At 36.8% G+C, this 26,937-nt stretch overlaps 1 protein-coding gene across 4 annotated transcripts in view; it reads right to left on the reverse strand.

The window, feature by feature from the left end:
* The window catches only part of PARD3B (par-3 family cell polarity regulator beta), a 985,082-nt gene that overhangs the window by 138,574 nt on the left and 819,571 nt on the right, over positions 1-26,937 (reverse strand). For all 4 annotated transcript variants that reach the window (XM_081813815.1, XM_081813816.1, XM_081813818.1 and 1 more), the window contains one exon: positions 16,868-17,170. In XM_081813815.1, the coding sequence (XP_081669941.1) occupies positions 16,868-17,170 (303 nt within the window). The remainder of the gene's footprint in view (positions 1-16,867; positions 17,171-26,937) is intronic.

The following is a 26,937-nucleotide window of genomic DNA, read 5'->3' on the forward strand; positions in this document are numbered from 1 at the left end:
GATGTGAAGATGGAGAATTTCATCATAGAAGTATAATCTCAGGTAAATCAAATGGACACACTAAAACTGAAAATCACCATAACTAAAATTAGGAGCTCAATAAATGGGTTTAATAGAAGACTGGATGCAGCTGAAGGCAAGGTTAGTACACTGGAAGACAAAGCATTCAAAAATAACCCAACTGAATTACAGGTTAAATGAAGAAGAAGAAGAAGAAGAAAAGAAGAAGAAGGAGGAGGAGGAGAAGAACGCAAGAAACAGGTCCCTGTACAAAAAGATCTAATATTTTTGCATCGAGTACCAAAAGAAAAGAGAGAAAATGGGACAGAAACAATATTTGAAGGGATATTGGCTGAGAATTTTCCAAAATTGATGAAAAACAGATTTAAGAAGCTTACCCAGTTTTAAACACAGCAACACATACATATATGCACACACATAGGCACATTGCACTGAAACTGCTGAAAACCAAAGACAGAAAAATTTTTAAAGCAACTGATGATAAAAAGTATCTTCAAAGGAATAGCTAACAACAGACTTTGGTGAAAACACTGAAAGCCAGAAAATAAGGGAATGATATTTTTAAAATATTAAAAGAAGAAAAAGATCTGATAACTATATACCCAGAGAAAATATTCTCAAAAAGATAAAGATAAAATAAAAAAAATTTACAAAGAAATAAAAATGGAGAGGATTTGCTACATTACAAGAAACACTAGGGAAATTATAAAGGATAAAAGGAATAATATTCCAGACAGAAACAAAGATATTCAGAAAGAAATAAAGAAAAATAGAAACAGTTAAACAAATAGTGGGGCACCTGGGTGGCTCAGTAGGTTGAGAGTCTGACTCTTGGTTTCGGTTCAGGTCATGATCTCAGGGTCATGAGACTGAGCTCCATGTCGGGCTCCGCACTCAGCTTGGACTTCGCTCGAGATTCTTTCCCTCTCCCTCCCCTTCTGCTCCTCCCTCTGCTCTCTCTCTCAAATAAATAAATAAATAAAATCTTAAAAAAATAGTTACCATATAAAACAATAATTATAGTATACTTTACAGCTCAAAACATATGTATATTTAAAATATATGAAAACATAGCCTAAAAAGTAGGAGGGATTAAATGTAAAGTATTCCAAGTTTTATGTATTATTTAGGAAATGATAAAAGTACTAATTTATTTTGAAATACAATAAATCAGGAATGTATATTATAATCTTTTGAGTAATAAAGGTACCTAAAAGGAGAATATAAGATTGCATAACAAACTCACAGAGGTAAAAAAAAAAAAATTGAATCATACAAAATTCTTGATTAATACACTTTAAAAAGAAGAAAGGAGAGAAAGATAAACATAGAATGGGTGGAAAAGTAGAAAATCATCTGCAGTATCATTAAATGTAAACAGACTAAATACTACAATTAAAACACAGATTGTTTGACTGGATATCAAAACAAAACCAAATTTAATTATAGGTCTCTTATAAAAGACACACTTTAAATATAAGGATCCAGAAATGTTGAAAGTAAAGAGATGAAAAATATATATTAATTAAAAATTAAGCAAAAGAAAGATGGTATAGCTATAACAATATCAGACAGTAGACTTTGAAGCACTAGTCATTACTAGGGAATAAAGTAAGATGAGTCATGATGATAAAAGGGTCAATCCCACAGGAATTCATGACATTCCTAAATTTTGTGAACCTAATAACAAGCTGCAAAATATATAAAGCCAAAATTGACAAGACTAAAAGGAGAAATTAATAAATCCACAATCATAGGAAGCTATTTTAACTTTAACTAAAATGGGATAAAACTATAAGTCGGGCACCTGGGTGGCTCAGATGGTTAAGTGTCTGCCTTTGGCTCAGGTCATGATCTCAGGGTCCTGGGATCGAGTCCCGCATTGGGCTCCCTGCTCCTCGGGAGCCTGCTTCTCCCTCTGCCTCTCTCTCTCTGTCTGTCATGAATAAATAAATAAAATCTTTGAAAAAAAACAAAACAAAACTATAAGTCAACAACAGAAAGATAATAGGAAAGTCTCCCATCATTTGGAAATGAAACAACACACTTGTAAATAGTTCATGGATCAAAGAAGTCTCAAGGAAAATTAAAAAACAAACAAACATTGAACTGAATGAAATGCAAGCACAACATACCAAATATATAGGATACAGCTAAAGCAGAGCAGGAGGGAAATTTATAGCATTAAATGCTTTCATTAGAAAAAAAGAAAGGCCCAAATATAAAATCTAAACTCCTACTTTAAGAAACAAAACAAAACAAAACGAAACAAAAAACCCAACAAAGCAAGCAGAAGAAAGGAAATAATAAAGAACAGAAATCAATAAAATTGGAGACAGAAAAACAGAGAAAATTAATAAAACAAAGTAGCTTGGTTTTTGAAAAAATCAATAAAACTGACAAAGCTCCAACAAGACTGACAAAGTAAAAAAAAGAAGAGACAAATTACAAATATCAGGAATGAAACAGAGGATGATATTACAACAGACTCTGCAGTTCAATAAGAGAACATCTTATCAAGAGAACAATAAGGAAATGCTATGAACAACTCCACACATAAATTTGACAACTTAAATGAACCAACTCCTAGAAAAGTGAAAGCTACCACAATTCACACAATAGTATAGGAATAGTCTATAGGAATAATCTTCTAATTATTAAGGGCATCAAATTTATAATTAAAAACGTCCCAAAAAAGATATCTCTAAGCCTAGATGGTTTCTCTGGAGAATTCTATCAAATGTTTAAAGAGGAAGTAACACTAGTTATATACAATTTCTTCCAGAAAAAGAAGAGGTGACACTTCCCTTCACATTCAATGAAGCCAGTGAACCGTGGTACCAAAGCCAATGACAGTACAAAACAAAAGAAAACAAAATGAAACTACTGACCAATATCTCCCATGAATGTAGATGCAAAAAAAAAAATTTTTTTTTTAAGATTTTATTTATTTATTTGACAGAGAGAGATAGTGAGAGAGGGAACACAAGCAGGGGGAGTGGGAGAGGGAGAAGCAGGCCTCCCACTGAGCATGGAGCCCGATTGGGGGGCTCGATCCGAGGACCCTGGGATCATGATCTGAGCCGAAGGCAGACACTTAATGACTGAGCCACCCAGGCACCCACCCCAATTTTTTTTAAGATTTTTATTTATTTATTTGTCAGAGAGAGAGAGAGTGAGAGCAAGAGAGAGCACAAGCAGTGGGGAGCATTAGGCAGAGGGAGAAGCAGGCTCCCTGCTGAGCAAGGAGCCCAATGCAGGACTCAATTCCAGGACCCTGGGATCATGACCTGAGCCAAAGGCAGACGCTTAACTGACTAAGCCACCCAGGTGTCCCAGATGCAAAAATTCTTATCAAAATATTAGCAAATGAAATTAAGATATGAAAAGAACTATATGCCATGACCAAATAGGTTTTATGCCAGGATGCAAGGCTGGTTCAATGGCTGAAAAGCCATAAATGCAATCCAACATGTTAACAGGCTAGAAGAGAGCAATCACATGATCATATCAGTTGAAGCTGAAAAATCATCTGATAAGGCTCAACATACATTTATGATAAAAACCCTTAGAAAACTAGAAATTAGGACAATTTCCTCAATTTGATAAATACATCTACAGAAAAACCTATGGCCAACATCATACTCAATGGGGGAAAGACCAAATGCTTTTCTCTTAAGATCAAGAACAAGTAGAGGGGAGGGGGGTGGGAGGATGGGTTGGCCTGGTGGTGGGTATTGAGGAGGGCACATTCTGCATGGAGCACAGGGTGTTATGCACAAACAATGAATCATGGAACACTTCATCTAAAACTAATGATGTAATGTATGGGGATTAACATAAGAATAAAAAAAAAGAAAACAAAAGGCAAAAAAAAAAAAAAAGAATATTTGCTCTCACCTTTGCTGTTCAACATAGTACTGGAAATTCTAGCCAGTGCCATAAGGCAAGAAAAGGAAATAAAAGGCCTAACAGAAAAAGAATAAACAAAGCTTCTCTTCACACAGAAATCTGTAGATGATTATTTATAGCAGCTCTATTTGTAATAGCTCCAAACTGGAAACAACTAATATGTCACTCAATAGGTAAATGATTGAATCCACACCATGAAATATTACTCAGCAATAAATAGGAATGAACTATTGATACCTACAATAGCTTGGGTGGATCTCAAGGTCATCATGTTGTGTGAAAAAAGCCGATCTCACTGGTCACATAGTTACCCATTTACTTGATTCCTTTTAGGGAGTATTCTAGAAATAACAGGATTACAGAGATGGAAAACAGATGAGTGGTTGCCAGGGATTGGGGATGGAGGAAAGAAAGATGTGTATAAGGGGATAGCTTGAGGAATACCTTTGTGGTGATGAAATAGTTCTGTATCTTGATTGCAGCAGTGGTCACATGTGTGATAAAATTGGCATAGAACTATACACACCTGTACCAATGTCAAATTACTGGTTTTCATGTTGTACTATAATTATATTGATGCAGCTATTGGAGAAAACTTGGTGAAGAGTACAAGGATTTCTCTGTACTATATTTGCAACTTCTTGTGACTTTATAAAAAGCTCAAAATAAAGAGTTAAAAATAATTTTAACTATATAAAATAGGACCATATATAATAACTATAAGCATAGGGTTATGAAAAAAGGAAAAAAAATACATGAAGTCATGTTGGCAAGAAATGTTCCACCAAATTAAAAAAAAATCTACTAAATGGAGAAGAACATTTTAGAATTTTCTACCCAACTTCAATTCATTCCTAGGTGATTAATAGTAATCTTACTGTTAGGATGATATAAAATACATAGATACTAACATAGATAATATTAACTTAAATGATGCTTAACTGACAGATGCTGCTTTTTGTATTTATATGAATACAGTATGCTGTATATATATATACTTATATATACATATACATATACATATACATACACACAGTTAAATTCTTCTAACAGTCTTATGTAGGCACTATGCTTATGCTCACTTTAGAGGTGAGGAAACTAAGCCAGTGGGAAGGTGGGAAAATCAGTAGAGAAAGTGGCATAAGAATATCCAGTCAGGCTTTGCTCTAAGGACGGGTATGGCTCAGGCGCAGACCACCTACTGACCCTGATATAGAAAATCCACTGCATTTGCATTGAAGAGAGTATTCCTCCTAGCTTTGTGCTCAGAGATCTTAGCGATTTGGAAAGTGAGGAGCTGAGTAATGGCCAAGTTTGAGGGAATCCAGAGTGCTTGCTCAGGATTAATTAAAAGTCTGTGTAAGATTACGTCTCTTGAATTCTATTTCTGGATGGGTTTATATCAATCCTCAGTCAGCTCTCCGGAGGGGAGGGTATTCCACAGCATATAAATATTAAAACATCTCTTTAAGATGTTGGATATTAATGAGTACTAACATTCAAACTATTTGTTACTGCCCTTTCTCATCCCACTGATTATTTATTGTTTGAAAAGATAAATATAGGAAAGCAATTGACCTAACAATGGCCTATTCCTGATTACACATTGCATTAAATATAGAACTTATAAAGAGGGCACTTTGGAATCTGTCTTTAACATCGGCAAAGACTGTGTAATGAAAAGGTATGTGGCTTAGCCTAATAGATTAATGCAAACCACAGGTCACAAGAGGCCTGGAGTAAGTGTGGTAGATCAACACAAATCTAGCACTACTACAGAGAAGTTGGTCAAAACCCAAGGATTCTGATATGTCCTTGTACCTCCATAGTCTTGAGTAAGGTGCTTTGCACATGATAGGCATCTACTATTCTTTTAATGGAATGAATGAACGAATGAATGAATGAGGGACAGTAGGATGTCTGGCAGGTAAGGAGCAACATGCATGCTTTTTGCACATGTTTAGTGGCTTCCACCATTTTCTACTGTAATCTATAGTGACAAATGCATTTTGCATCATGTCCCAGTACTCAGCTACATGTATACCTTTTGTAGATATGCACATATGTATGTTTTACATACACATAGAATCTTATTAAAAATTATTAAATAATTCTTATTATAATCTAGGTAATGATCTTTTCTACCTTATTTTCTTAAAAAAATGTTGATTGAGCTCACTACACTGTTTTCAAGATGTACTTATAGGTTACAACCTGCAGTTTGAAAAAAACCTAGCATAGGTGGAAGCTCACACATGGGTTTTGGAGTCATATCTGGGTTGGAATCCTGGCTCTGATCACTTATTACTTGTGGCACCATAGGCAAGTTTCTTAATTTTTCTGAGCTTCCAGTTTCTCATAGGTTATCTACATTTGTCACCCTGGAAGCTGACAACTTAGGCAGACACAAGTTTAGCATAATCCCAAGAGTAGGGCTCTCAGAAGATGGAAAAGAAAAAAAAAATAATGAGAACATCGAGTTTTAATAGATACCTACTCTACAGGATTTCTTTTGCCTCTCTAAAGCCCCATTTCAAGGGTTCCCTGCTGCTCTTGAGCTAGACACCAATTATTTTATCTTAGATGATATGGCCTTTAAGAATATGGCTTATGTTGACCTTCATTTCTTGCCTACAGCTGGCTTAATTTATGTACCACACTCCAGATCTTCTGATATATGCAATTACTACCCTAAATGCACCATGTTTTCTCTTTGGGTCTTTGCACATGCTCTTCTGCCTGCACAATTGATTTCTGCTTGTTCTTTAGGTCAGAATATATATTCCTTCAAAGAGCCTTGTTTGACCACCCAGATCTGCATTCAGTGCCCTGTCAGGAGCTCCTACAGCATCTTTGGCTTACCCTTATTACAGCATGCCACCATTAATATTCCAAAATATCAGCTGTATCCCTCAGGAGGACAGAGACTGTATTCAGTTCTATTTTCTTTGTGTTATTTATATGTCTAAAGAAATTCTGCACACTTCCTCCCACCTCCTCTTTGTAAACTGGATAAGTTAGATAAATATACCTTAAGGATCAGGTCATTTGTTTGAAAAACAGTCCAGTCAGTTCTTAAATGACAGCTTTAGGAAATCAGAGTAATCCTTTGGCAAGCACTCCTCAAACATGTCCACTTACTACCAGTAGGGCTGAAGATGGCAAGGGGGTGGAGGTCTTGCAGATGGATGGTCACTAAGTACCAACCCTCCTTGTCTAGCTCATGTATAATAGAGGAGAAGGTTATCTACATTTGTCACCCTGGAAGCTGACAACTTAGGCAGACACAAGTCTAGCATAATCCCAAGAGTAGGGCTCTCAGAAGACGGAAAAGAAAAAAATTAATGAGAACATCAAGTTTTAAAGAGTGGGGATGGAAGAAAGTAGAGTTAATGGTATATCAGTTATTATTAGCACTTATCTGGTCATAGAGATGGTTTCATTAAGAGATTTCTCATTATTGTTTAAAAGTCACTTAAAAATTGATGGTAATATGTTCTAAGAAAAAAAAAACTGATTGCTTTGTTCAACTGATGAATTTTAACTCTCTATGGAAATGGCATTTATCACTGGGATTCCCAAACTGAAATGAGATCACGTTGGCTCTGTTTGTAGAAACTAAAAACACATCTCCAAGTCATCACTGTTAAACTTCCTACACACAGCCTAGCAAAACTGTGAGTCAGACGTGAGAGCAGAAAGCCATTAAACTGAAGTAGAAATAAAAGGAACAATCACTAGAGAGAGAGTGGGGACACATACCAACAGAGGCATGAACAGTGAATGACAGAGTCGTGCCTCAATGAGGTGCCAAATCTCTGAAATCAAGAAACTAGGTATCAATTATCCTGCATTGCCCAAATAGCACAAGATATTTTCACACCCAGCTGTTCACACAGCTAGGTGGCTAGGAAGCTTTCCTATTAACACTTTTTCTATCCTTCATCACCCTTATCTTAGAATTTTCCAAAACATACTTTTCAGTGGTCATTAAAACTAAGAATGTATGTCCTCCACCTGCTTTACTTAAGTGATATTAGAAGTTACTCAGACTGAAATATTTCTGTCTCAGCTATGAAAGAGGGTCTACATAATAAGGATAGCCTCCCACAGGAAGTTAATAATATATTTGAACAGAGTGCTATGTAGCATTAATCTATAACTTTTGCATTATTAATGGAAGTGAAAACAAAAGAAGATAAGTCATCTAGAGGTAATCTATTTGTGGTGGATGCCATAGGATGGCTCCCTACAAGCTACTTGCAACTCCTTTCTCCCTTGTCTTTGTTTAGTGAAGATGAAATACTATTTCTCAATACCCTCTTGCACCTAGAAGAGACTTTTAAATATAGTTTTTGCCAGGGAGAAGTTGTTAGGGTCTTCTGTGAGATTTTTTTCAAAGGGATGGACTTGACTGGCGTATTTATCCCTTTCTCCTTGGAAAGTGGACCCAAAGCCTAGAGTTGCAACAGGTTTCTTGGAATCATGATGTAACATGAAAAAACAGTCTAACTACTGGGGAAAGCAGAGGAGAAAAATGAAAAGAGGTCACTTAATGAGGCCCAAACCACCTAAATTCTTAAAAGGGTGAGACAAATATATCGGTTGGGATTTTGGTTGTTTACAGCCAAATAGGGTATGATTTGACACACTACTGTTAATGACAGCTCTTCTGGGACTCACAGAAAATTGGGCTAGTTCATCCTATGGACTGTGCATGAGCTCGAGCCTGAACCAAATGGAGATTCAAGGGGCAGGAAGACAGCGTTAGTTCTGATGACAAGTTTAGGGACATCTAATGAGGCAGGAATGGTTTTTAACAAGCAATCGACAGGGTAGGTAAATGTGTAATAACTGTGCTTTTCACATATATAGATGATATGATTGATATAAAAGAATCTGAACTGTTTTCTAGTTTTGATGCCTTTTAAACCCTCATTTTCTTTTCTGTTTCTACCTTCTAATTCTTATGATTGGGAAATATACCAGCAAGAGTTTGGGCTAGAATTAGGAATTAACCATCAACTATGTGACCATGAAACAGAATCTAACAGGTTCCCAAACCCATGATTTTAAGGGTCAGCAGCTAAATATAATCAATAGCCTTCCCAAATAGTTGTATTTAGTTCAGTAACTTTCTTAATACTTAGCCCAATAATATATAATATTGTCCAATAATACATAGTCTAATGACCTTCCTAAATTGTTACAGTCAATATTTATTGAACCAGGCACTGGGATAATTTCATTTATTCTACAAACAATCCATAGGAAATAGGGTATACTCTTGTCCCCATTTTACAGTGAGGAAACTGAGGCTTCGAAAAATTAATATATTTGAGCCAACTACTTAGAAAGAGTAATCCACAGTCTCTGGTCTTTCCCAAATTAGATGCATATGCAATTTCATAATTTTTATAATATGTCTTTTATATACCTCTATTCTAATGGAACACATTATACTGTAATTATTTGTTTATGAGGTAGTTTTCTCTGTTAGACTGAGTTCCTTGAGGGTAAGGACAGTTTCTAAACTTCTTTGTATGATCTGTGGAATACAACTCAATGGAAGTTTCCTACAAACATTGATGAATACCTGCTGGGAATCAAGGTTTCTTAACAGGGATACTGAGGAGCTGTCTACTGTTGGCCACCTTAATTTCACAGCTGTAGTATGTAAGTCAGTAAGTATTTGATAAGCAGATATTAAGTGCCTAGTATTATACTGGACCACAGAAAGTCTTATTTTGCATAATTAAGTCTAAATGGACACATTATTTGTGAATATCAGGAAGAGAAAAAGGCTACAGGATTCACCAAGAACAAGTAATTCCCTTTCTTCTAGATTGGTAAATCAATGGTTTCTCACAAAAACAGTGTACCTTAATATCACTAAAGTATTTGACAAAGTCTTCCACAATGTTCACAGATGAACTGGAGAATGCACACTAAATAACAGTAGACTGGATTGATAGTTAACTGAACATCCCAAAAAGTGTTGATTAATAGAGGTCTTGAGTGATGTGTTGCAGGGATTATACTTGACATTGATCAACGATCTTATCAATGGCATGGATGAGTCCATAATGATTAAATATGAGGATGGTATAAACCTAGGAAAGATAGCTAATATATTAGAGGACAAAAATCAATACTTTAAAATATCTTTATTGGCTACAACAATGGGCTAAACCTAACAAGCAAATATTTAACTCGGATAAAGAGAATATCCTATGTTTAAAGAGATAATTGTAAAAATATAGGATTTTGCACAATATATTTGCGAATATTTGGCTTGATAGTAACTCAAAATTGATAGCAACAAAACAGAGCTTTTAGTTAAAAAGTGCAGTATACATCAATAATGACAGCTGACATAAAAATTAAGGCAGCATTAATAAGTATAACAAATTAAGATCAAAAGATTTGCAAGAGTCTCATTGATTTTCTATGCCTTTTTTTCACACTATATCTGAAATATGGTGTCCAGTTCTCCATGCCATGCAACAGAAGGCAATCATAAACTCAATAGACTTGAGCATATTCAGAATATGGCTACCAAGAAGGCTACAGGTATGGGTTATAATTTAAATGATTAGGACTGCTAGAGGAGGTAGAAACTAAAAACACATCTCCAAGTGCTTTACTTAAGTGATATTAGAAGTTATAGCTGTACTAAATGAATGATTTCTGTACTAATACTAAATAAATGATTATACTTCTCAAGGTTATGTGCTTGTTTTCTTCATCTTTGTAAGGTCAGGTCTAAACATAGAGCCTGGTACATATTTGGAGTTCAGTAAACATTTGTTAATGAAGGTGATCATAGCAATCACCTCAAACATCCAAAGGAAGGGCTACTCGTGAGGCTTAGATTCTGTGTCCAGGTAGGTCAATCCAGGATCTATAGTAAATGTTACATGGAGACAGCATTTGGGTGGATACAAAGTGAGCACCTCTGTACCAATTAGAATAATCTGAAAGTAAAAAGGGATGTCTCATGAATTCTTGTCACTGTAAGTATGCCAACACGGGTTAAATGACATCCTGTGAGGGATTTTGTGGAGAAGATGCCTCTGATGGATGGGATGTGAGACTCGACCCCCTAAAGTCTCAATCAGCTCTAAGATTCTGTCAAATGATTCATTCGTTCATTCCAAAAATATTTATTGAGTACGGACTGCTCTAGGAACTGAGGAGATAATGATGAACAAAAGCATACAAGGTCCCTATCCCTGTGGATCCTGAAGTGGAAACCAGTGGTCTCTAAAATGGGCTGTGTGCACATTTGAGGGGAGAAAGAAAACAGAACTATTACCACAGCTTAAAAAGTCTCATTCTCTTATTAACTTCTGTATTTTACAATATGATCTATAATGCATATAATAATATCATGAGTAAGGTAAGTAAGTGTATGTCACTTACAATCAAAGGCATATATTTTGGGGAGTTAACACCCGAAAGCATTTTCACAGTTAGGGTAGTGATCAAATATATTTGGCGACCTCTAGTAAAGAATGTCAAGTCATCATGTGAGTGAATGCAAAACTGCAGCCATGTCAAGTGCTACACACACCTTCTATTCCCCCTAGTTGGGACTGTTCTAAAGCCTTCATGTTCTTATGCTGTGGGAGCCCTTTAATTGCTGGTGTTGCAGTGACAAATGAGCACATCTACCATAAGTAGCTGTCATATTTGAATCCTGGGAGAACCAGCACCACGAGAATCCAGTCCTATGATTCTGTCATAGAGATAGGGATTGGTTTTAGCCACCATCATTTACAGAGGAATCCTTTATAAGCCAGCTTTTTCTTAGAAAGGCTGCAGATTGGGCGCCTGGGTGGCTCAGTTGGTTAAGCGACTGCCTTCGGCTCAGGTCATGATCCTGGAGTCCCGGGATCGAGTCCCACATCGGGCTTCCTGCTCGGTGGGGAGTCTGCTTCTCCCTCTGACCCTCCTCCCTCTCATGCTGTCTCTCATTCTCTCTCTCTCAAATAAATAAATAAAAATCTTTAAAAAAAAAAAAAAAGGCTGCAGATTCAGGGCCAAGCCTCGAGAAGCAGGGAGTTAAGAGGCAGAAATTAGTTGTTTCTGTTAGGAAGCCACTGTGGGCCACACATATGACATGTCCCTGTGACACAGAGATACATGGACAGATAGAGATTTGTTCTATATAGAGATACCAAAAAATGAAAAATGCAAAATTGTATTTGACCATTATAACATGTAAGGCTATTATGATAATCCTCCTTTAGCAAATAAGGAGGTGAGGATAAATGGCCATTTCATGGTAGGCTGAAGGCCAGCATTATGTGTCACATTAGTGAGCCCTTCCTTAATTAACCCCAATCCTGCCCCACATCTCAGGATAAAGTCCAAACTCCCCATCAAAGCCTGCCAAAGCTATATCTTCTGCTTTTTGCCCAGCTCTTGAACTCTCCCATTTTTATTTCTGGCCATTTACTCTCTCACTCAGGTTTCTATTTTACTGAGCTTCTTATAGTTCCACTAAAACACCATGCTTTCTCTCACCCCCATGCCATTCTCTGTGCCTCCCACCCCCAGCTCCAGCTGCACCAGGCACCCTATGCTTCCCATATAAAGCACTTTTCGCACTGTGTTCTCACTACCTGTTTGCATCTTTGTAGCCTCCAGTGGACTGAAAGCTCCAGAGAAAGGTACCCATCTCCCTCCTTGTTCCCCAGTGAGCTCTGCACTGAACTCATGTCCTGGCACTCAGTAGATTCAATAAATGTTTATTGAATTATATGCATGAAGATGAAAAATGGCATCTCAGAAAAGTCAACTTACTGAAAGTCATGCAGTAATGTCTGGAAGAGGACTGAACCCAGGTCAGCCTCATTCCAAAGTCCAAGATTTAACCTGCCATTCGCATGTTGGGAGCCAAATGGATGCCAATCCACCTATCTGGGTACTAGTTCCCTTAACTAGGAAATGAGAGTATGGGTCTATATAATGGTGTAGTGTAAGGAAAAGATTGTATAACATAAAAGGAATCTAGAATAAAGTCCTTACTCCATGCTATGTGACGTTGGGCAAGTCACTCAAACTTCTCTGGGCCTCAGTTTCTTTAATAATATGAAAAGGCTATTCTGGATGGTCTCTGAATTCTCTTTTTAACTCTGAAACACAGTTGACCCTTGAACAACACTAGCTTGAGCTGCACAGTTCCACTTATACACAGACTTTTTTTTTTTTTATAAATACAGCACAGTACTATAAATGTATTTTCTCTTCTTTATGATTGTCCTAACTTTTTTTCCTGTAGCTTACTTTATTGTAACACTACAGTATATAATACATATGAAATACAAAATATGTGTTAATGGACTGTTTATGTCATTGGTAAGGCTTCTTGGTCAACAGTAGGCTATTAGTAGTTAAGTTTTTAGGGAGTTAAAAGTTATACGCAAGTTTTCTACGAGCGGAGGTGGGGGTCAGTGCTCCTAACCCCTGTATTGTTCAAGGGTCAACTGTACTATTATGTAAGGAACTTCAAAGCTGCAACCTCTTCCATCCTGTAACAACAATGCTCTCTTTATCACCAAGCTTGCTAAGTTCTTACCACTTTATCAATTCTCCTCACATTGCAATTTCCCTCTGCTCCTATCTAGCTACTGAAATTGTTCTCTCTAAATTAGTTGAAGACCTCTTAGTGGCTATATCCTAAATCCTCCTTTTATTTCCCTTTCTATTGGCCTCCCTGAAGTATTTGAAAGCCTCACCTCTGTGGCTCTGCTAAAGTTTTTGGCTATTTCTTTTTTTTTTTTCCTGTATCCAATGCCACTCTCTTATTCCAGGCCCTTCCCATCTTTCAATACTGTAATCATATCTTAATTTGTCTTATAGTCTAATCATCTTCCTCTTTGTCTGCCATCAAACTGGCAAAGCTATTTTTCCCCAAATACAAGACTATCAGCTCATTCCCCAATTATGACACTTTGATGGCTCCCAGTGTCCATGGGATTAGCCAATATATAAATAAATGCCGATTGCACACATCTTCAACTCATCCTCTGGAGCCCAGGGTAGACACCATGATTTCAGTATAACTTCAGAACTCTTCTTAGCACAGATATCCAGACAGCTACTACCAATCAATATATAAGAACATAAGATGGAAACTCTTCCTTCATAATATGGCTCTAACCATCTTTCCAGACACATTTCCTATTCCTATTACTTTCTTTCCCATCCACACTCCATGTTCTGGATGCTTCAGAGCTTCCCCAACATGCCATGCTGTTTCAGCCCACTTTACCCTTGTATATGCTAATTATACCATAAGGAAAACAATTTTTCTACCAGATCTGGTCAATATTTACTAATCCCTCTAGAGCCAGTCCAAATTCTACTCCCTTTTGAAGATCCTTCCTGACCAGCAGAGTTAGAAAAATTTCTTTTTCTTCTGTTTACATTATATTGCAACGATCTATTTCCATATGTGTCGATCCCCTTCTAACTAGAATACAACTTTCTCTGGACTGGGGCCACTTCTTAATCATCTTTGTATCTTCCCTAGAACTTACTACAGTAGCTAGAACACAGTAGGTGCCAAATGAGTGTTTGCTGAATGAAAGACCAAACAGATCACAAAATGAATGACATGCCTCTAATTGTACATAGGGTAGGCTTGGAACTCATGGTTCCTGCTTACAGACACCATGTGAGATATGCCCACAGCAACACTCCTCTTAGACTCACCTTGTTCCCAGGCATACCAGGAAAGTTGAGAATTTCATGATAAAGGACAGTAATAATATTAACAATGATGATGAGCGAGCGCTTATGGTGTGCCGAGACAAAAACTGCTCATTTTAAGACTTAAAGAACAAGGAGCAGAATGATCTTCAAATATAATGAAAGAGAAGAACAGAATAGAGATAATTCTGGCATAAAGAGTCATACTTTGATCTATTACCCAAAAAATATGACAAGTGACTAAAACTCCACTGAAGACAGAGCTTCAGATCATTTATTAATACAATGGGAGCCAAAGGAAAGACGATCACTTATACCTCTGTCTGGGCTGGGGAGTAAATAACATTTTTTTTTTATATCATTCTATACTGGCTACAGTGAACATAACCCTAAGAAATTTCTTTACTGGGCAAATCTACATGGGCGAAAATTATATTAGGATAGAGTCTCCTCCTGTTCCAAAGAATAACCATAGGATCTGGAAAAACAAAATAAGCGTTAAGTGACAAAAATTTAGAAAGTGATAGTGCTGATTGTTGTATGCTCCTTTTAGAGGCTTACAATGCATGTTAGCATATTGGGGATATGAAGACTGCAGTAAGAAAACCTGCTCGGTGGGGCATAATCCAGAATTCTCCATATGCATTTGGCCAGTGAACTTTTTTTTTAAATAGAATGTCTTGTGTTTATTTCCATGGAATTAGTACAGGGAATTATTGGCTTTGGAGGTTCCTAGAAACAGTCCCTCTGTGCTGGGATTCTAGCAGTGGGCATGTGCAAAGGGGATTGCTATGAAGACCTGTCTGATTTAGGGAAAATAAGATTGGCTTTGGTCTGGGCCAGAAGAGACTCATGAGTGGTATTATCATTTACATGATAAAAATTCAACCCTAGATGAAGGCTTAGAAGAAAAGGCCAACTCTTAATCAGTCGTTTGAATTAACCGTTTAGTTATTGGGGCTGTCTCACACAGTCATAGGAATTTATATTTTCATTTTATGCCAAAGAAAAACTTGACCATCTTTCTTTAATACTATCAACCTGGAAGCTTGACAGTAAGGATTAAAAATTGCTCCTTCCTTCCCACTTGGTTATTGGAAAGGCTCTGAAAGGTAATCAGTCTTGTGAAGCTACACTTTACAGTCTGCATAAAAATGCCATGATTTCCCTTCCTCTCCCCAACCTAATTGAAAGTGCATAACATCACCCAGCTGGGGAAATGTAAATGGTAAGCGGATGCAATGTATCATGCTAGCTCACAAAAGCTGGTTACTACTAGGGACTGGGTGGTTGTCAAGACCAAAAGAAATCTGGAAAACAAGTCTTTTTTTCATCTAGAATGAGAGCTCTTTGTGCCTGCCACCCTTCCCCCTCACCTTCTCCCTCCAGAATTCAAGCTGCAGCCAGATTAAGCCAAGGTCAGTCAACTCATTCCTTGCGTGCGTAATTCCAGGGGTCACCTAACAACGTATATTGACTAAAACTCTCTTATATCAGCCTTTCAAGAGATGAGACATTTTATTTGTGGCAGGAGGTGGGGTTGAAATCATTTTGTTCCCTACCTACTTCAATGGTACTGACAGATGGTCTTATTATCTCTTTCCTTAGCTGCTAAGCCTAAAGATCCTTGGCCTTGTCACCTCTTATCTTTCTCTACTTCATCAAACTCCTATTGCCAAGATTATCTCCTTTTCTACCTCTGATAATCCATGAACATCTATACAGGATCACATTTTCCTTGAGTGTAAAATCCCAACCTTGCTTTTCAAGGTCCTCTGCACCTCTGCAGCTCTCTGTAATTCCAGCTCCATTATACCCACGTAGAAGCCACCATTCTCTGACTCCTCACCTCCCAGTGTCATGACATCTTCTCAAATAAGTCTTTCACAGTAGGACTTGTAGGAGAAAGGACATTATTCCTTCAAAGTCTTCATCATTAGTCCTCTGCCACAATATCGCTTCAAAAACTGCTCCCTGTTGCACCATGACCTCAACGACTACCATTCATTCATGCCACCTTATGACTGGTTTTTTGTTTTATTTTTGATGGCTGATACCTTACAGGTGGGTCAAAGCCTAGCTCTTACCAAGGGGACTATCTCATTTCAGTTTTAATAGATTAAAAGGATATATTTTTATCGGCTTCAGCAGGAGAGATGACTTGAAACTTACGGAATTAAAGCCATATTTGTCTTTCAGTAAGTTATATTACCTGTCAACTGGCACTGGCGGATGATATGGTTTGTTGACCTTGGCATAGAGACCCTCTAAGTGGTCTCTCTCGGGAGAGAGAGGACGGCCATCCCGATGGTAACCCAGGGGTCCAGCCCGAGGTGGAGATGGTGACCTATAGACACTTGCTGATGTACACGGTTCCCGGAAGTGGTTCACTCTGGCATAGTTGGGGTCCATTTCATCATCGTCCATATCATGCAGTGATCCAGCTGCACCAGTAGCATAATCAATAAGACCTCTTGCCTGCTTTTCCCTTAGCTCCTGATGTTTTGCTCCAATCCTGAAAAAAATGTAGAACAGGTAGCAGAGACATATGTGAATTTTATGTGGTAATACAATGACAGACTCTCCTGAATCTATGTTGATTTCTCCTAGCCAGTCACTTAGCTGTTACTCTCCTGTTAACCCAAGATCACACCATACAGAGATGCCAATGGCATATCCGTGGGGTTAATTTTATATCTCTGACCTTTATTTGTTAGGGGGTCTTGACTTTTATAGCAATGGAATACGTATTTTGACATCTTGCCCACAGATGACTGTGCTGACTGCAGAGTCAGAGGCTGATATTTATTAACGTTCCCTTCCTACAAATGGATGTGCCTGTGGGAACAGTTAGTATGGAAGATAATATGGAAGTCTTCCTTGGGAGAGGGATGTATGTTAAAGAGCCCATCAGAATCACATACTTTGGCTAAGATTTCACTATTTGGTACCCTGGAGTTCTAGTGTATTCTTTTAAAGGAAAGAGCTTGCAAAATTGATTTAAATATGAAAAAGAAATACAGAGGCTTTCTGGTCACTGGAAGCAGTGGGATCCGAGGTAATTTATGAGAGACTCTAAGTTTTTTGGTTACACAAATCGGGATCATGGTGTCTCATTATATAGGGGCTAGGGACAGAGTAAAATAGTGAAGAAATTAATAGGCTCCTGACAGAGATGAATTGGCACATATAAGTGAATTAAACATTACTGGCAGGACTCCACGGCGCTCAAGCCTTAAGTGATATTACAAAATGCTACTGCTAATCAGTGTACTCTGTAGACTGCTGGGAATGGGAGCAGGAAATATACCTAGGTGGATTCCAAATCCATCTGAATTTTAAGAATTTGACATTTAATCTGGAAAGTGTTAGATCAGCTCTCCTAAATTCTCAGTTATGTGTTAAAATGGAAAGGTCACTGTGGCACCTCATTGGACAATGGTGATGTGATGGTGTCAGGAGGTGTTCTGTGCTAATGAGGAAAGAAGTAACCTTACATCACTGGGCAAGCAGGGTGCACTCTGAGAGAAGCCAGGCAATGCGGGCTCTGGCAGCCAGAGGAAGGACTCAGGAGAGGATGAGGACAAGCCTGAATCCTGGGCTCTGAGAATACAAGAGGGTTGTGGGCTAGAAGTGAAAGATCTGTACATGCCTGGACACGTGTATAGAGACCTTGGATGAATTAAAAAAACAAAAACTGAACTCTCTCAGTACCTTCTCCTCTTCAAGCAAAAACAGCTATTTTTGCACAAGGCAACTAGCTTTATTTTACAGAACATCAAACTCTTTGTAAAAATCTTTAAAAGCCATCATCTTTACCTTTCAAGGTATTTCCTCTTTTGCCAGAATGGCTCTTTTTTTTTTTTTTTTTTTAAGTGGAGAGAAGGAAGGGGGAAAAAAACATGAAGAAGAAGGTATAGGACAAAAATCCAGCATCTATCCCCAAGTCACAAAAGACGAAAATAAATGCCAGGATACATTATTGCATATCTCTTTGACTAAATCAAATCATGTATCCTACACATAAGTAATTAGAAGAATTTATATTTTTGTAAAGAGGAGCTTGAATCTCCAAGGGATTTTGAATGAAGATGAAAGGAAGATTACACGGTAGGGTACCTGTTAAGAAGCCCTGCCTGTCCCCGTTCAGTGCACATTAGTCCTAGATTCACGGATGTTTGTTTTGAATAATTTTTTATAAAGAAGATAACTTGCTCTCTTCTGCAACAAAACTGTCCTTTCAGGGACAGTGCAGACTGGATTATCAGAGAACGCTCACTGCACTACAATGATAGGGATGGTTTTCCATGGCAAAGAGAGCGCAGGACATCAATAAAGTCAGGGGGTGGGATTCTATGTGGTTACTATGCCTCCTCAGTGCGATGCCTTCATGAGAAATCATTCAGCAGAAAGATGAACATCTCGTGGTTGCTGCATAAAGCTACACTTGTGCATTAATGAAAGAAGAAAACACCAAGCCTGGTTTTTAAAAGTCACAGAAATAGAACACCGGTATCTGTGCTCCTTATCTCATCACTTCTCTGTCTTAGAGGTTTTCTCATTAATTAGGCTTGCTGGGTATGCAAAGATTCTCAGATGAAAAGTACTCTGTGTATGCAAAGCAGTATTTTATCTTGTATTTTTTTCTTTCTAAAACAAAACTAAATTTCTCCTTGATCTTCTCTGCACCGAGTGTTTCAGTAACTTATTTCATATTAATCACTCAGTAGGTGAAATAGTAATTTCTCTGAACCGTCATTATTATGCCATATATCAGAGTCTCTCCATGTGGGGGAGGACAAGGCAATCTGAAAAGGGGTGTATGGAGGCAGAAGAGACTCTCTCCGGAGAGAAATGTTGAGAAAATAGATTTTTTTGTTTTTGGTAGCTCTGACCTCTCTTTGCCCCAATTCAGTGTGAGAATTCTAATTGTTTAGAGTCCTTTCCACTTCAAGATCTTCTTATCACGGGGAACTCAACCTGTTAAAATACCTATCTTTCAAAATAGCTCTTGACAATATATCTTTTTTACTGGATGGTACCACCAGCTTCCCCATTCTCCCCAGCACAATTTCTTCTCTCTCTCTCCTTACAAAAGCATTGTCGTTTCTTTTTTTCCATTATAACTCTTGGATATCCTCTTTTATTTCCATTTCTTTAGACAAACTCTAGTATTTAGGCATCATATTGCCTAGCTGTGCATTGTCCAATACGGTGGCCACTAGCCACATGATGCTGTATACATTTAAATTAAAATTAATTACAGTTAAATAAAATGTAAAATTCAGCTTCTCAGTGTCACAAATCACATTTCAAATGCTCAATAGCCACACGTGGCTCATGACTACTATATCAGACAATGCAGATAGATATAGACTACTTCCATCATTGCAGAAAGTTCTATTGGATTGTGCTGGCCTAGATTATTCTAACATTTTTTGGTATGTCACCTTGTGCCACTTTAATCTATACCTTAAAAGGCTGTTGGATAATCTTCCCCAAAGAACATTTATATCATATCTCTGTCAGATCAAGGATTTCTAACAAGAGATTGTAGTAAATGATGGAGTAAGAGTATGGTTACTCTACTTCCTCCCTCAAACTCTAAATGGACAAACAATTGAGAAATTGGGAAGACAAAATTCCATCTACACAATGGAATTAGCAAATGACCGTAAATCTTACACCACGCAATGAAATTTGGACTCAACCCAAAAGGGGGAGTTCATTAAGAGTTGATACATGCCTACGTCTCTAGCAAGGTATACATTTCACGGAAAGTAAGATCAAGATTACAGAAAATAAACTTCTATTAAGAAAACAATAGTTTGAAGGCAGGTTTAGGATCCTTTGAAATTGTGGGGTAAATCCTTGTGAGGTTCCAACTTAAGACTGGAGGAGAGGTGGAGCTAGAAGAGAGATATTTCCTCTGACAGATATAGTTCCTCCTCCGCTGAAGAAACTTCTTGGAGTAAAAGGAGAGAAGAGAAAAGAAGCTCCAACCTATTTTGTAGCTGAAAGGCAGAATTAGCAGAGCAGAGATAAACAAACACAAACTCATCAAAATAAAACCAATAATCTAAGAGGCTTCACTAAGCAAGCTGATCTCTTTCAGCGTGATCTGCTCTCCCAAAATGGAAAACCATGGAAAACAAGCCCCCAGGGTGTGCACCCAGCAGATGTAGCAAGAAGATATTTTGAAAGAACATACGGATTTGAAGTTGCTGGTGACCTTAGATCTCTACATCCTCCATGTCCTCTAGCACAGATTTAAAAAAAAAATTTTAAACACTATATAACATGAAATTAATTTAATGGGTCATAACAAGCATTCGAAAAATTAAATACAATAAAAGAGAAAAATATTAGGGGTTATTGCACATAGTATGCATATGTTTTGTTTTGAGAAGGAGAAAAATCAAGTCATCTAAAAATTCAGGCTAGCCTCAAACATAAATAAAGCCAAAAGAAGAATATTCTCAAACATTTCAGGGAATAGAGCTTGTTGACCCACTGTGAAAAACTACTTAACAATTAAAAGCAGTCAACAAAAATTGAATCAAAATGAGGAATTCAACTTAGTAAGGCTGTGGAATGACAGGTGTGAAGGTGAGAGGTACCTTAACCTTAGGTTAAAGGTTAAACATTTGTAGCAACATAGTTATGGAAAAACATAAATATGATAAACTCTGACAATATAAAAATAATAATCATTAGTGAAAATCAGAAACCAGTAAGGATGTGTAGGAGAAAGCATTAACATTCGGTTGTATTCATTACCTCACCTTATAGAGCAGGCATTGGTAGTGACTGTTGAAAGTTGATAAAGCAGGAAACAGAGGGTATAGTATATTAAATATTACTACAGAAAAGCTACTAAAAAAACAAATTATCAGAGAGAAATGTATGAAATAAAACTCCAACCATATAGAAAATAGAAAACAGGGGGTGCCTCGGTGGCTCAGTCAGTTAAGCTGGACTTTGGTTCAGGTCATGATCTCAGGGTTGTGAGGTCGAGCCCTGTGTCAGGCTGTATGCTCAGTGGGGAGTCTGCTTGGGATTCTCTCTCTCCCTCTCCCTTTGCCCCTTTTCCTGGTCTCTCTCTCTCTCAAATAAATAAAAATCTTTAAAAAAGATAGAAAGCAGAAGCAGCAAAAAAGTAACATAAAATCAGATGGCCAGATTTATCTTTTATGACAATAAATGAAAATGAAATAAATGTCTTTATATGTAACTAAAGAATCCCAGATAAGATAAAAAAGAAAAACATACTATATGATATTGAAATAGTGAAAAAATGATGAATAGCCTAAACGTGCAGTAATAGGGGACTAGAAAGCCATATGGTACAGCTAAAAAATACAGCCATCCTATTCCCACACTAAAAGGAAATAAGATACACATATGGGCCAAGAAAGAGATAGATATTTGTATGATGTATTACATATTCTTGCATATGCATAGAAAATGTCTGAAAGGATACAAAAAGATTCAAAACGGTGATGACCTCTTGAAAGTGGAATTGGAGGTACACTATTTGAATTTTTATATCATATATTTTTAGGATAATTTAAAAAATTTCAAAAATATAGAACAGTCCCTTACAACTACATATTGACTATTACAGTGAATCAAAACTTAAAAAAAAAAATTAAACAGGCAATAGCAGGCAGCCTTTGTCTTGGAAACCTGATTTTTCATGATTCCATTATCGACTCAGTTGTGACAATTTTCTTCAAATTACTGTTCATTGAACATTTGTTTGGTCCCTTTCAAAACAACTGCTTTTGCCTAGAGTACCCATTCTCCATTTATCAAATATTTGACTAGATTTCTAGAATAAAGATTTAACTTTACTCATTTAAAATGCATTTTAAGCAATTTCACAGCTCCATATTGAGCTCAACAATTCTCCTATTCAACCCATGTATTCAGTAGATTCTCTATTAATCTCTAATTTTTATATATTACTTTGTAAAACAAACAAAAACATTTTTTATTTATTTCTCCAGAACTAGACTACAAGCTCCTTGAGGGTTATGTGAGTTTTCTTTCTGTTAATTCTGGCTAATCGAACCTTTATTCACTCATACTGATATTATATTGCATAGTAGAAAGAAAAAAAGAAAAATTCTCAGTCCCTGACTCACTATCAAGGAGGTATAAACATGTAACTACAACTCAATGGGAAGACAAAGATACTACCTGTACAAAGGGTCAGAGTCAATTCAGCCTAGGGCTGTTGAGGGAGAATCATGAAGGTGGTGCCACATGAACTGGGTTTTGAAGGAACTTGTCCACCTGTTCCAGGAGGATGCAAGAGATGTAGAAACGGTATGAGACACTCCAGTCAGAAGGAGGGACACAAGCAAAGGGGCATGGGAGTGCATGATTTACTTAATGCTGGGGTGCAAGTCCGGTGTGGTAGAACAGAATGGTTGAGTCACCCACCTACATCTCCCCCGCAAAAGAAACACATTTTGTAAAAGTTATTGGCAGATTTCTGTAAGGTTGGTGTAAGATAAATTTAATATTGAAAGTTTTGTTGTACCTTTTTTCATTTGTTTGTTTACCCTTCCATTATAAAACGAAACAAAGATACAGAAATACGTGCAAAACATATCTATGGATCCAAGAGCGGCTATAAAGCAAACATGTCTGTAACTATCACTCAGGTCAAGAAATAGAACGTTGCAGGATACCCCAGAAAGTCTCCAGGGGGGTCTCTCTCCTTTGCAACCACCTCTATATTTCTATATTATATATGTATCTCCTTTCTTCCACATTAAGAATCCTGCTCCTCAAGACACAGGGAATGCTAGAATTAAATATCCTATGATTACAACTTGCTCTACTCTGTATTACATAGATAACAGCTTCAAAATAGTAATACCAAATACTACCACTCACAAAATGATTATTAAAGAGTTAAACTCCTGTTTTCATATACTCTTCCTGTCATCCCTCCATTTTTGTAGTTGTATTACACCTACATTGCTAAACATAGCGCAGCTACATGCCAGAATTCAGTTCAACTCTCATTTAATCTGAGCACTACAAGTAACTATATATTTAATATGTTAAAATAAAATAAGTATATATTTAATAAAGACCAACAGTCCTAATGTCAATGAATATGCAGTCATCTACTAGATTCCTCAGGAAGAATTCATGGGACAGTGTTTCTTCAGTTGATAACAGTATGCCTTTTATACTTGACAGCCACTTTTGCTGAATATAAATATAAATATCCCCTTGGATATTTAAAATATGTGACACCATTTTCTTATGACAAAATGTTGCTGTTGAAAAGCAGGATGATAACCTAATTTTATTTCTCTTATAAATTACTTACAGTAACTTACCCTTTTTGCTTATCTCATCAAATTCTTTTCTTTAAAGTTCAGTAATCTTACTTAGAAAAGTTATTCTGGCTTGATAACACTTTTGATAAACAAATTAAGTATATTGAACAGGGCAATATTCTTGAATTATAGTTTTTATTATTAATGTTGTAGGATACAAGTTGCATATAGAAAAGTCAATTGTATTTCTATGTACTAGTAGTGAATGGTTAGACAACAAAATCAAGAGAATGATACCATTTAAAATAGGATTAAAGAACATTACAAATTTAGGAATAAATTTAACAAAAGATGTACACTTCCTCTACCCTGAAGACAATAAAATACTCCTGAGGGAAGTTAAAGTTCTAAATAAATGGAGAATTCTAGCTTGCTTGTGGATCAGAAAAGTCAATATTGCAAGATGTTATTTCATCCAAATGAACAGATCAATGTCATTCCAATCAAACTCCTCTCAGGTTTATTTTCCAAAAATTAGCAATGTGATTTTAAAATTGATTTGGAAAGTGAAGGGCAAAGAATAGCCAAAATAATTTTGAAAAATAAGAATAAAGTTGGAAGATTTATACTACTAGCTTTAAGACTTACTATAAATCTTCAGTAATCAAGGCAAAGACTAGACAAGTAGATGAATGGAATAGAAGACAGAATCCAGTAATATACCCACACATATTTGGTGAAGGCATTTATAACAAACATGCCAAAACATTTCGATTTAGAAGGGAGAATCTCTTCAACAAGTGGTGCTGGAAAATACATAAGGGAAATCCACAAGGGAAACAAGAACTTTGGTTCTTACATTCTACCATAACAAAAATCAATTCAAGATGGAAGACTGGCCTGAACTAAAGTCTACAATAAAGCTACTAGAACAAAATAAAGGAGAATATTTTCAGCCTTGGGGTAGGCAAATAGTTCCTAGAGAGGACAGGGAAAGTATGGATCATAAAAGAAAAAATTATTAAGTTGAACTTCACCAAAATTAAAACCTTCTCATTAAAAAGCATCAAGAAAAGCCGCCTGGGTGGACCAGTCATTAAGCGTCTGCCTTTGGCTCAGGTCATGATCCCAGGGTCCTGGGATCGAGCCCCACATCGGGCTCCCTGCTCGGCGGGGAGCCTGCTTCTCCCTCTCCTACTCCCCCTGCTTGTATTCCTGCTCTCGCTATCTCTCTCTTTCTCTGTCAAATAAATAAAATCTTAAAAAAAAAAAAAAGCATCAGGAAAATGACAGTCAAATGAGAGAAAACATTTGTAACACACATATCAAATGAAGGATTTGTATGAAAAAATCCTAAAAAAATCCTTGCAACTTAGTAACAAAAAGAAAAATGACTCAGTTAGAACTGGGCAAAAGATTTAAACAGATACTTTACAAGGGAAGATCTAGAAATGACCAATAAGCAAATAAAAACATTCCGAACATTATAAGTCATCAGGGAAATGCAAATTAAAACCATAATGAAATACTCTTATCAAAATGAAGAAGAATGACAAGACCAAATGCTGGAAAAGATGGGGAGCATCCAGAACTTTCAGACACTGCTGCTGGAAATATGAAATAATGCTATCCCTTTGGGAAAAGGTCTGGGAGCTCCTTATAAAACCAGACATGCACCAAAGCTATGACCTAGCAATTCACCTCTCAGATACTTACACAAGAGAAACAACAGAGGCCCACAAAAATCCTTGAAGAATGTTTAGTAGCGGCCTTATTCATCATAGCGAGAAATGGAAATAAGATGTCCATCAGGAGGAGAATGGATAACCAAACAACAGTATATTCATATAACAGAATATAAATCAGCAGCAGTGACAAAAAAAAATAAGCTACTGAAATAACAACAGGGGTGAATATCAAAATTATCATGCTCAGTGAGAGAAGCTGAACACACACACACAAACTTACATGATTCAAATTATAAGAAATTCTAGATTAGGCAAAACAATCCTGTGGTGATAGAAATCAGATCGGTTACTTCCTGGAGTGGAGGGTGTAATGAATGGGGAAAAGCAGGGGGATGAGAATGGGAAACATTCCTGAGGGATAGAAATATTCTGTATCTTGATATACATTCATCAAAATAGAATATATTCTTCTGTTTATATGAGACCTAAATATTTCACTGTATGCAAATTATATTTCAATTAAAAAAAACTTAAAACAGAAAACAAATATTAAAGCAAAAAATGCCAATGATGCTATTTATACCTTTTAAAATACACGTGATAGAATCTAACAAATTAGGAGCAATCAATTCTAAGTTTACTTATATATCATTCTTTCCTTTTTAAATACATTACCTAGAAGTAATTGTTATAACAAATTAAGACAGTGGGTGTGATTGCTGGGAAAATATTTTAATTGCTTAAGGAAATACATCCTCTTTTCAAGCAATTTGAACACTTCTGAAGTACCAATTTATAAGGCAGCTATTGATTTTGATTAAGTACACATTATTCTTATTGATCCATAAACACATCCTCTAAAGACCAGACAACTTGTTTTAAGTCTATTACAAGTTTCTGTATTCATCATTCAATAAAGATTTGTTGGGCACCTACATGTTTTAAGTTTTGATCTTGATGCTGAGATTGAGCAGTGCATAGAAATCCTTGTCTTTGTAGAATTTATACTCTAGTCAGGGGAGGTGGAAACAGACAACAAATTGACTAGGTAAAATAAAAAATGATGTCAGATGGCAGTATGCACTATAGAGGAAAATAGAACAGGCAAAGGTGCTAGAGTGTTGGGGGTAGAGTGGGAGGGTTATACTTCTAAATATGTGGTAAGGTAATATGTGGGAATATTAATTAAAGGCTTGAGGAGGAGGCTAAAATGCTCACAGATAACTGGGGAAGTATATTTCAGGCAGCGTGGATAGCAAGTACAAAGGCCCTGAGGCAGGCAAGTGTCA

Source organism: Leptonychotes weddellii, chromosome 3, assembly GCF_054177405.1.
Source record: "Leptonychotes weddellii isolate Sample4059 chromosome 3, ASM5417740v2, whole genome shotgun sequence".
NCBI lineage: Eukaryota > Metazoa > Chordata > Mammalia > Carnivora > Phocidae > Leptonychotes > Leptonychotes weddellii.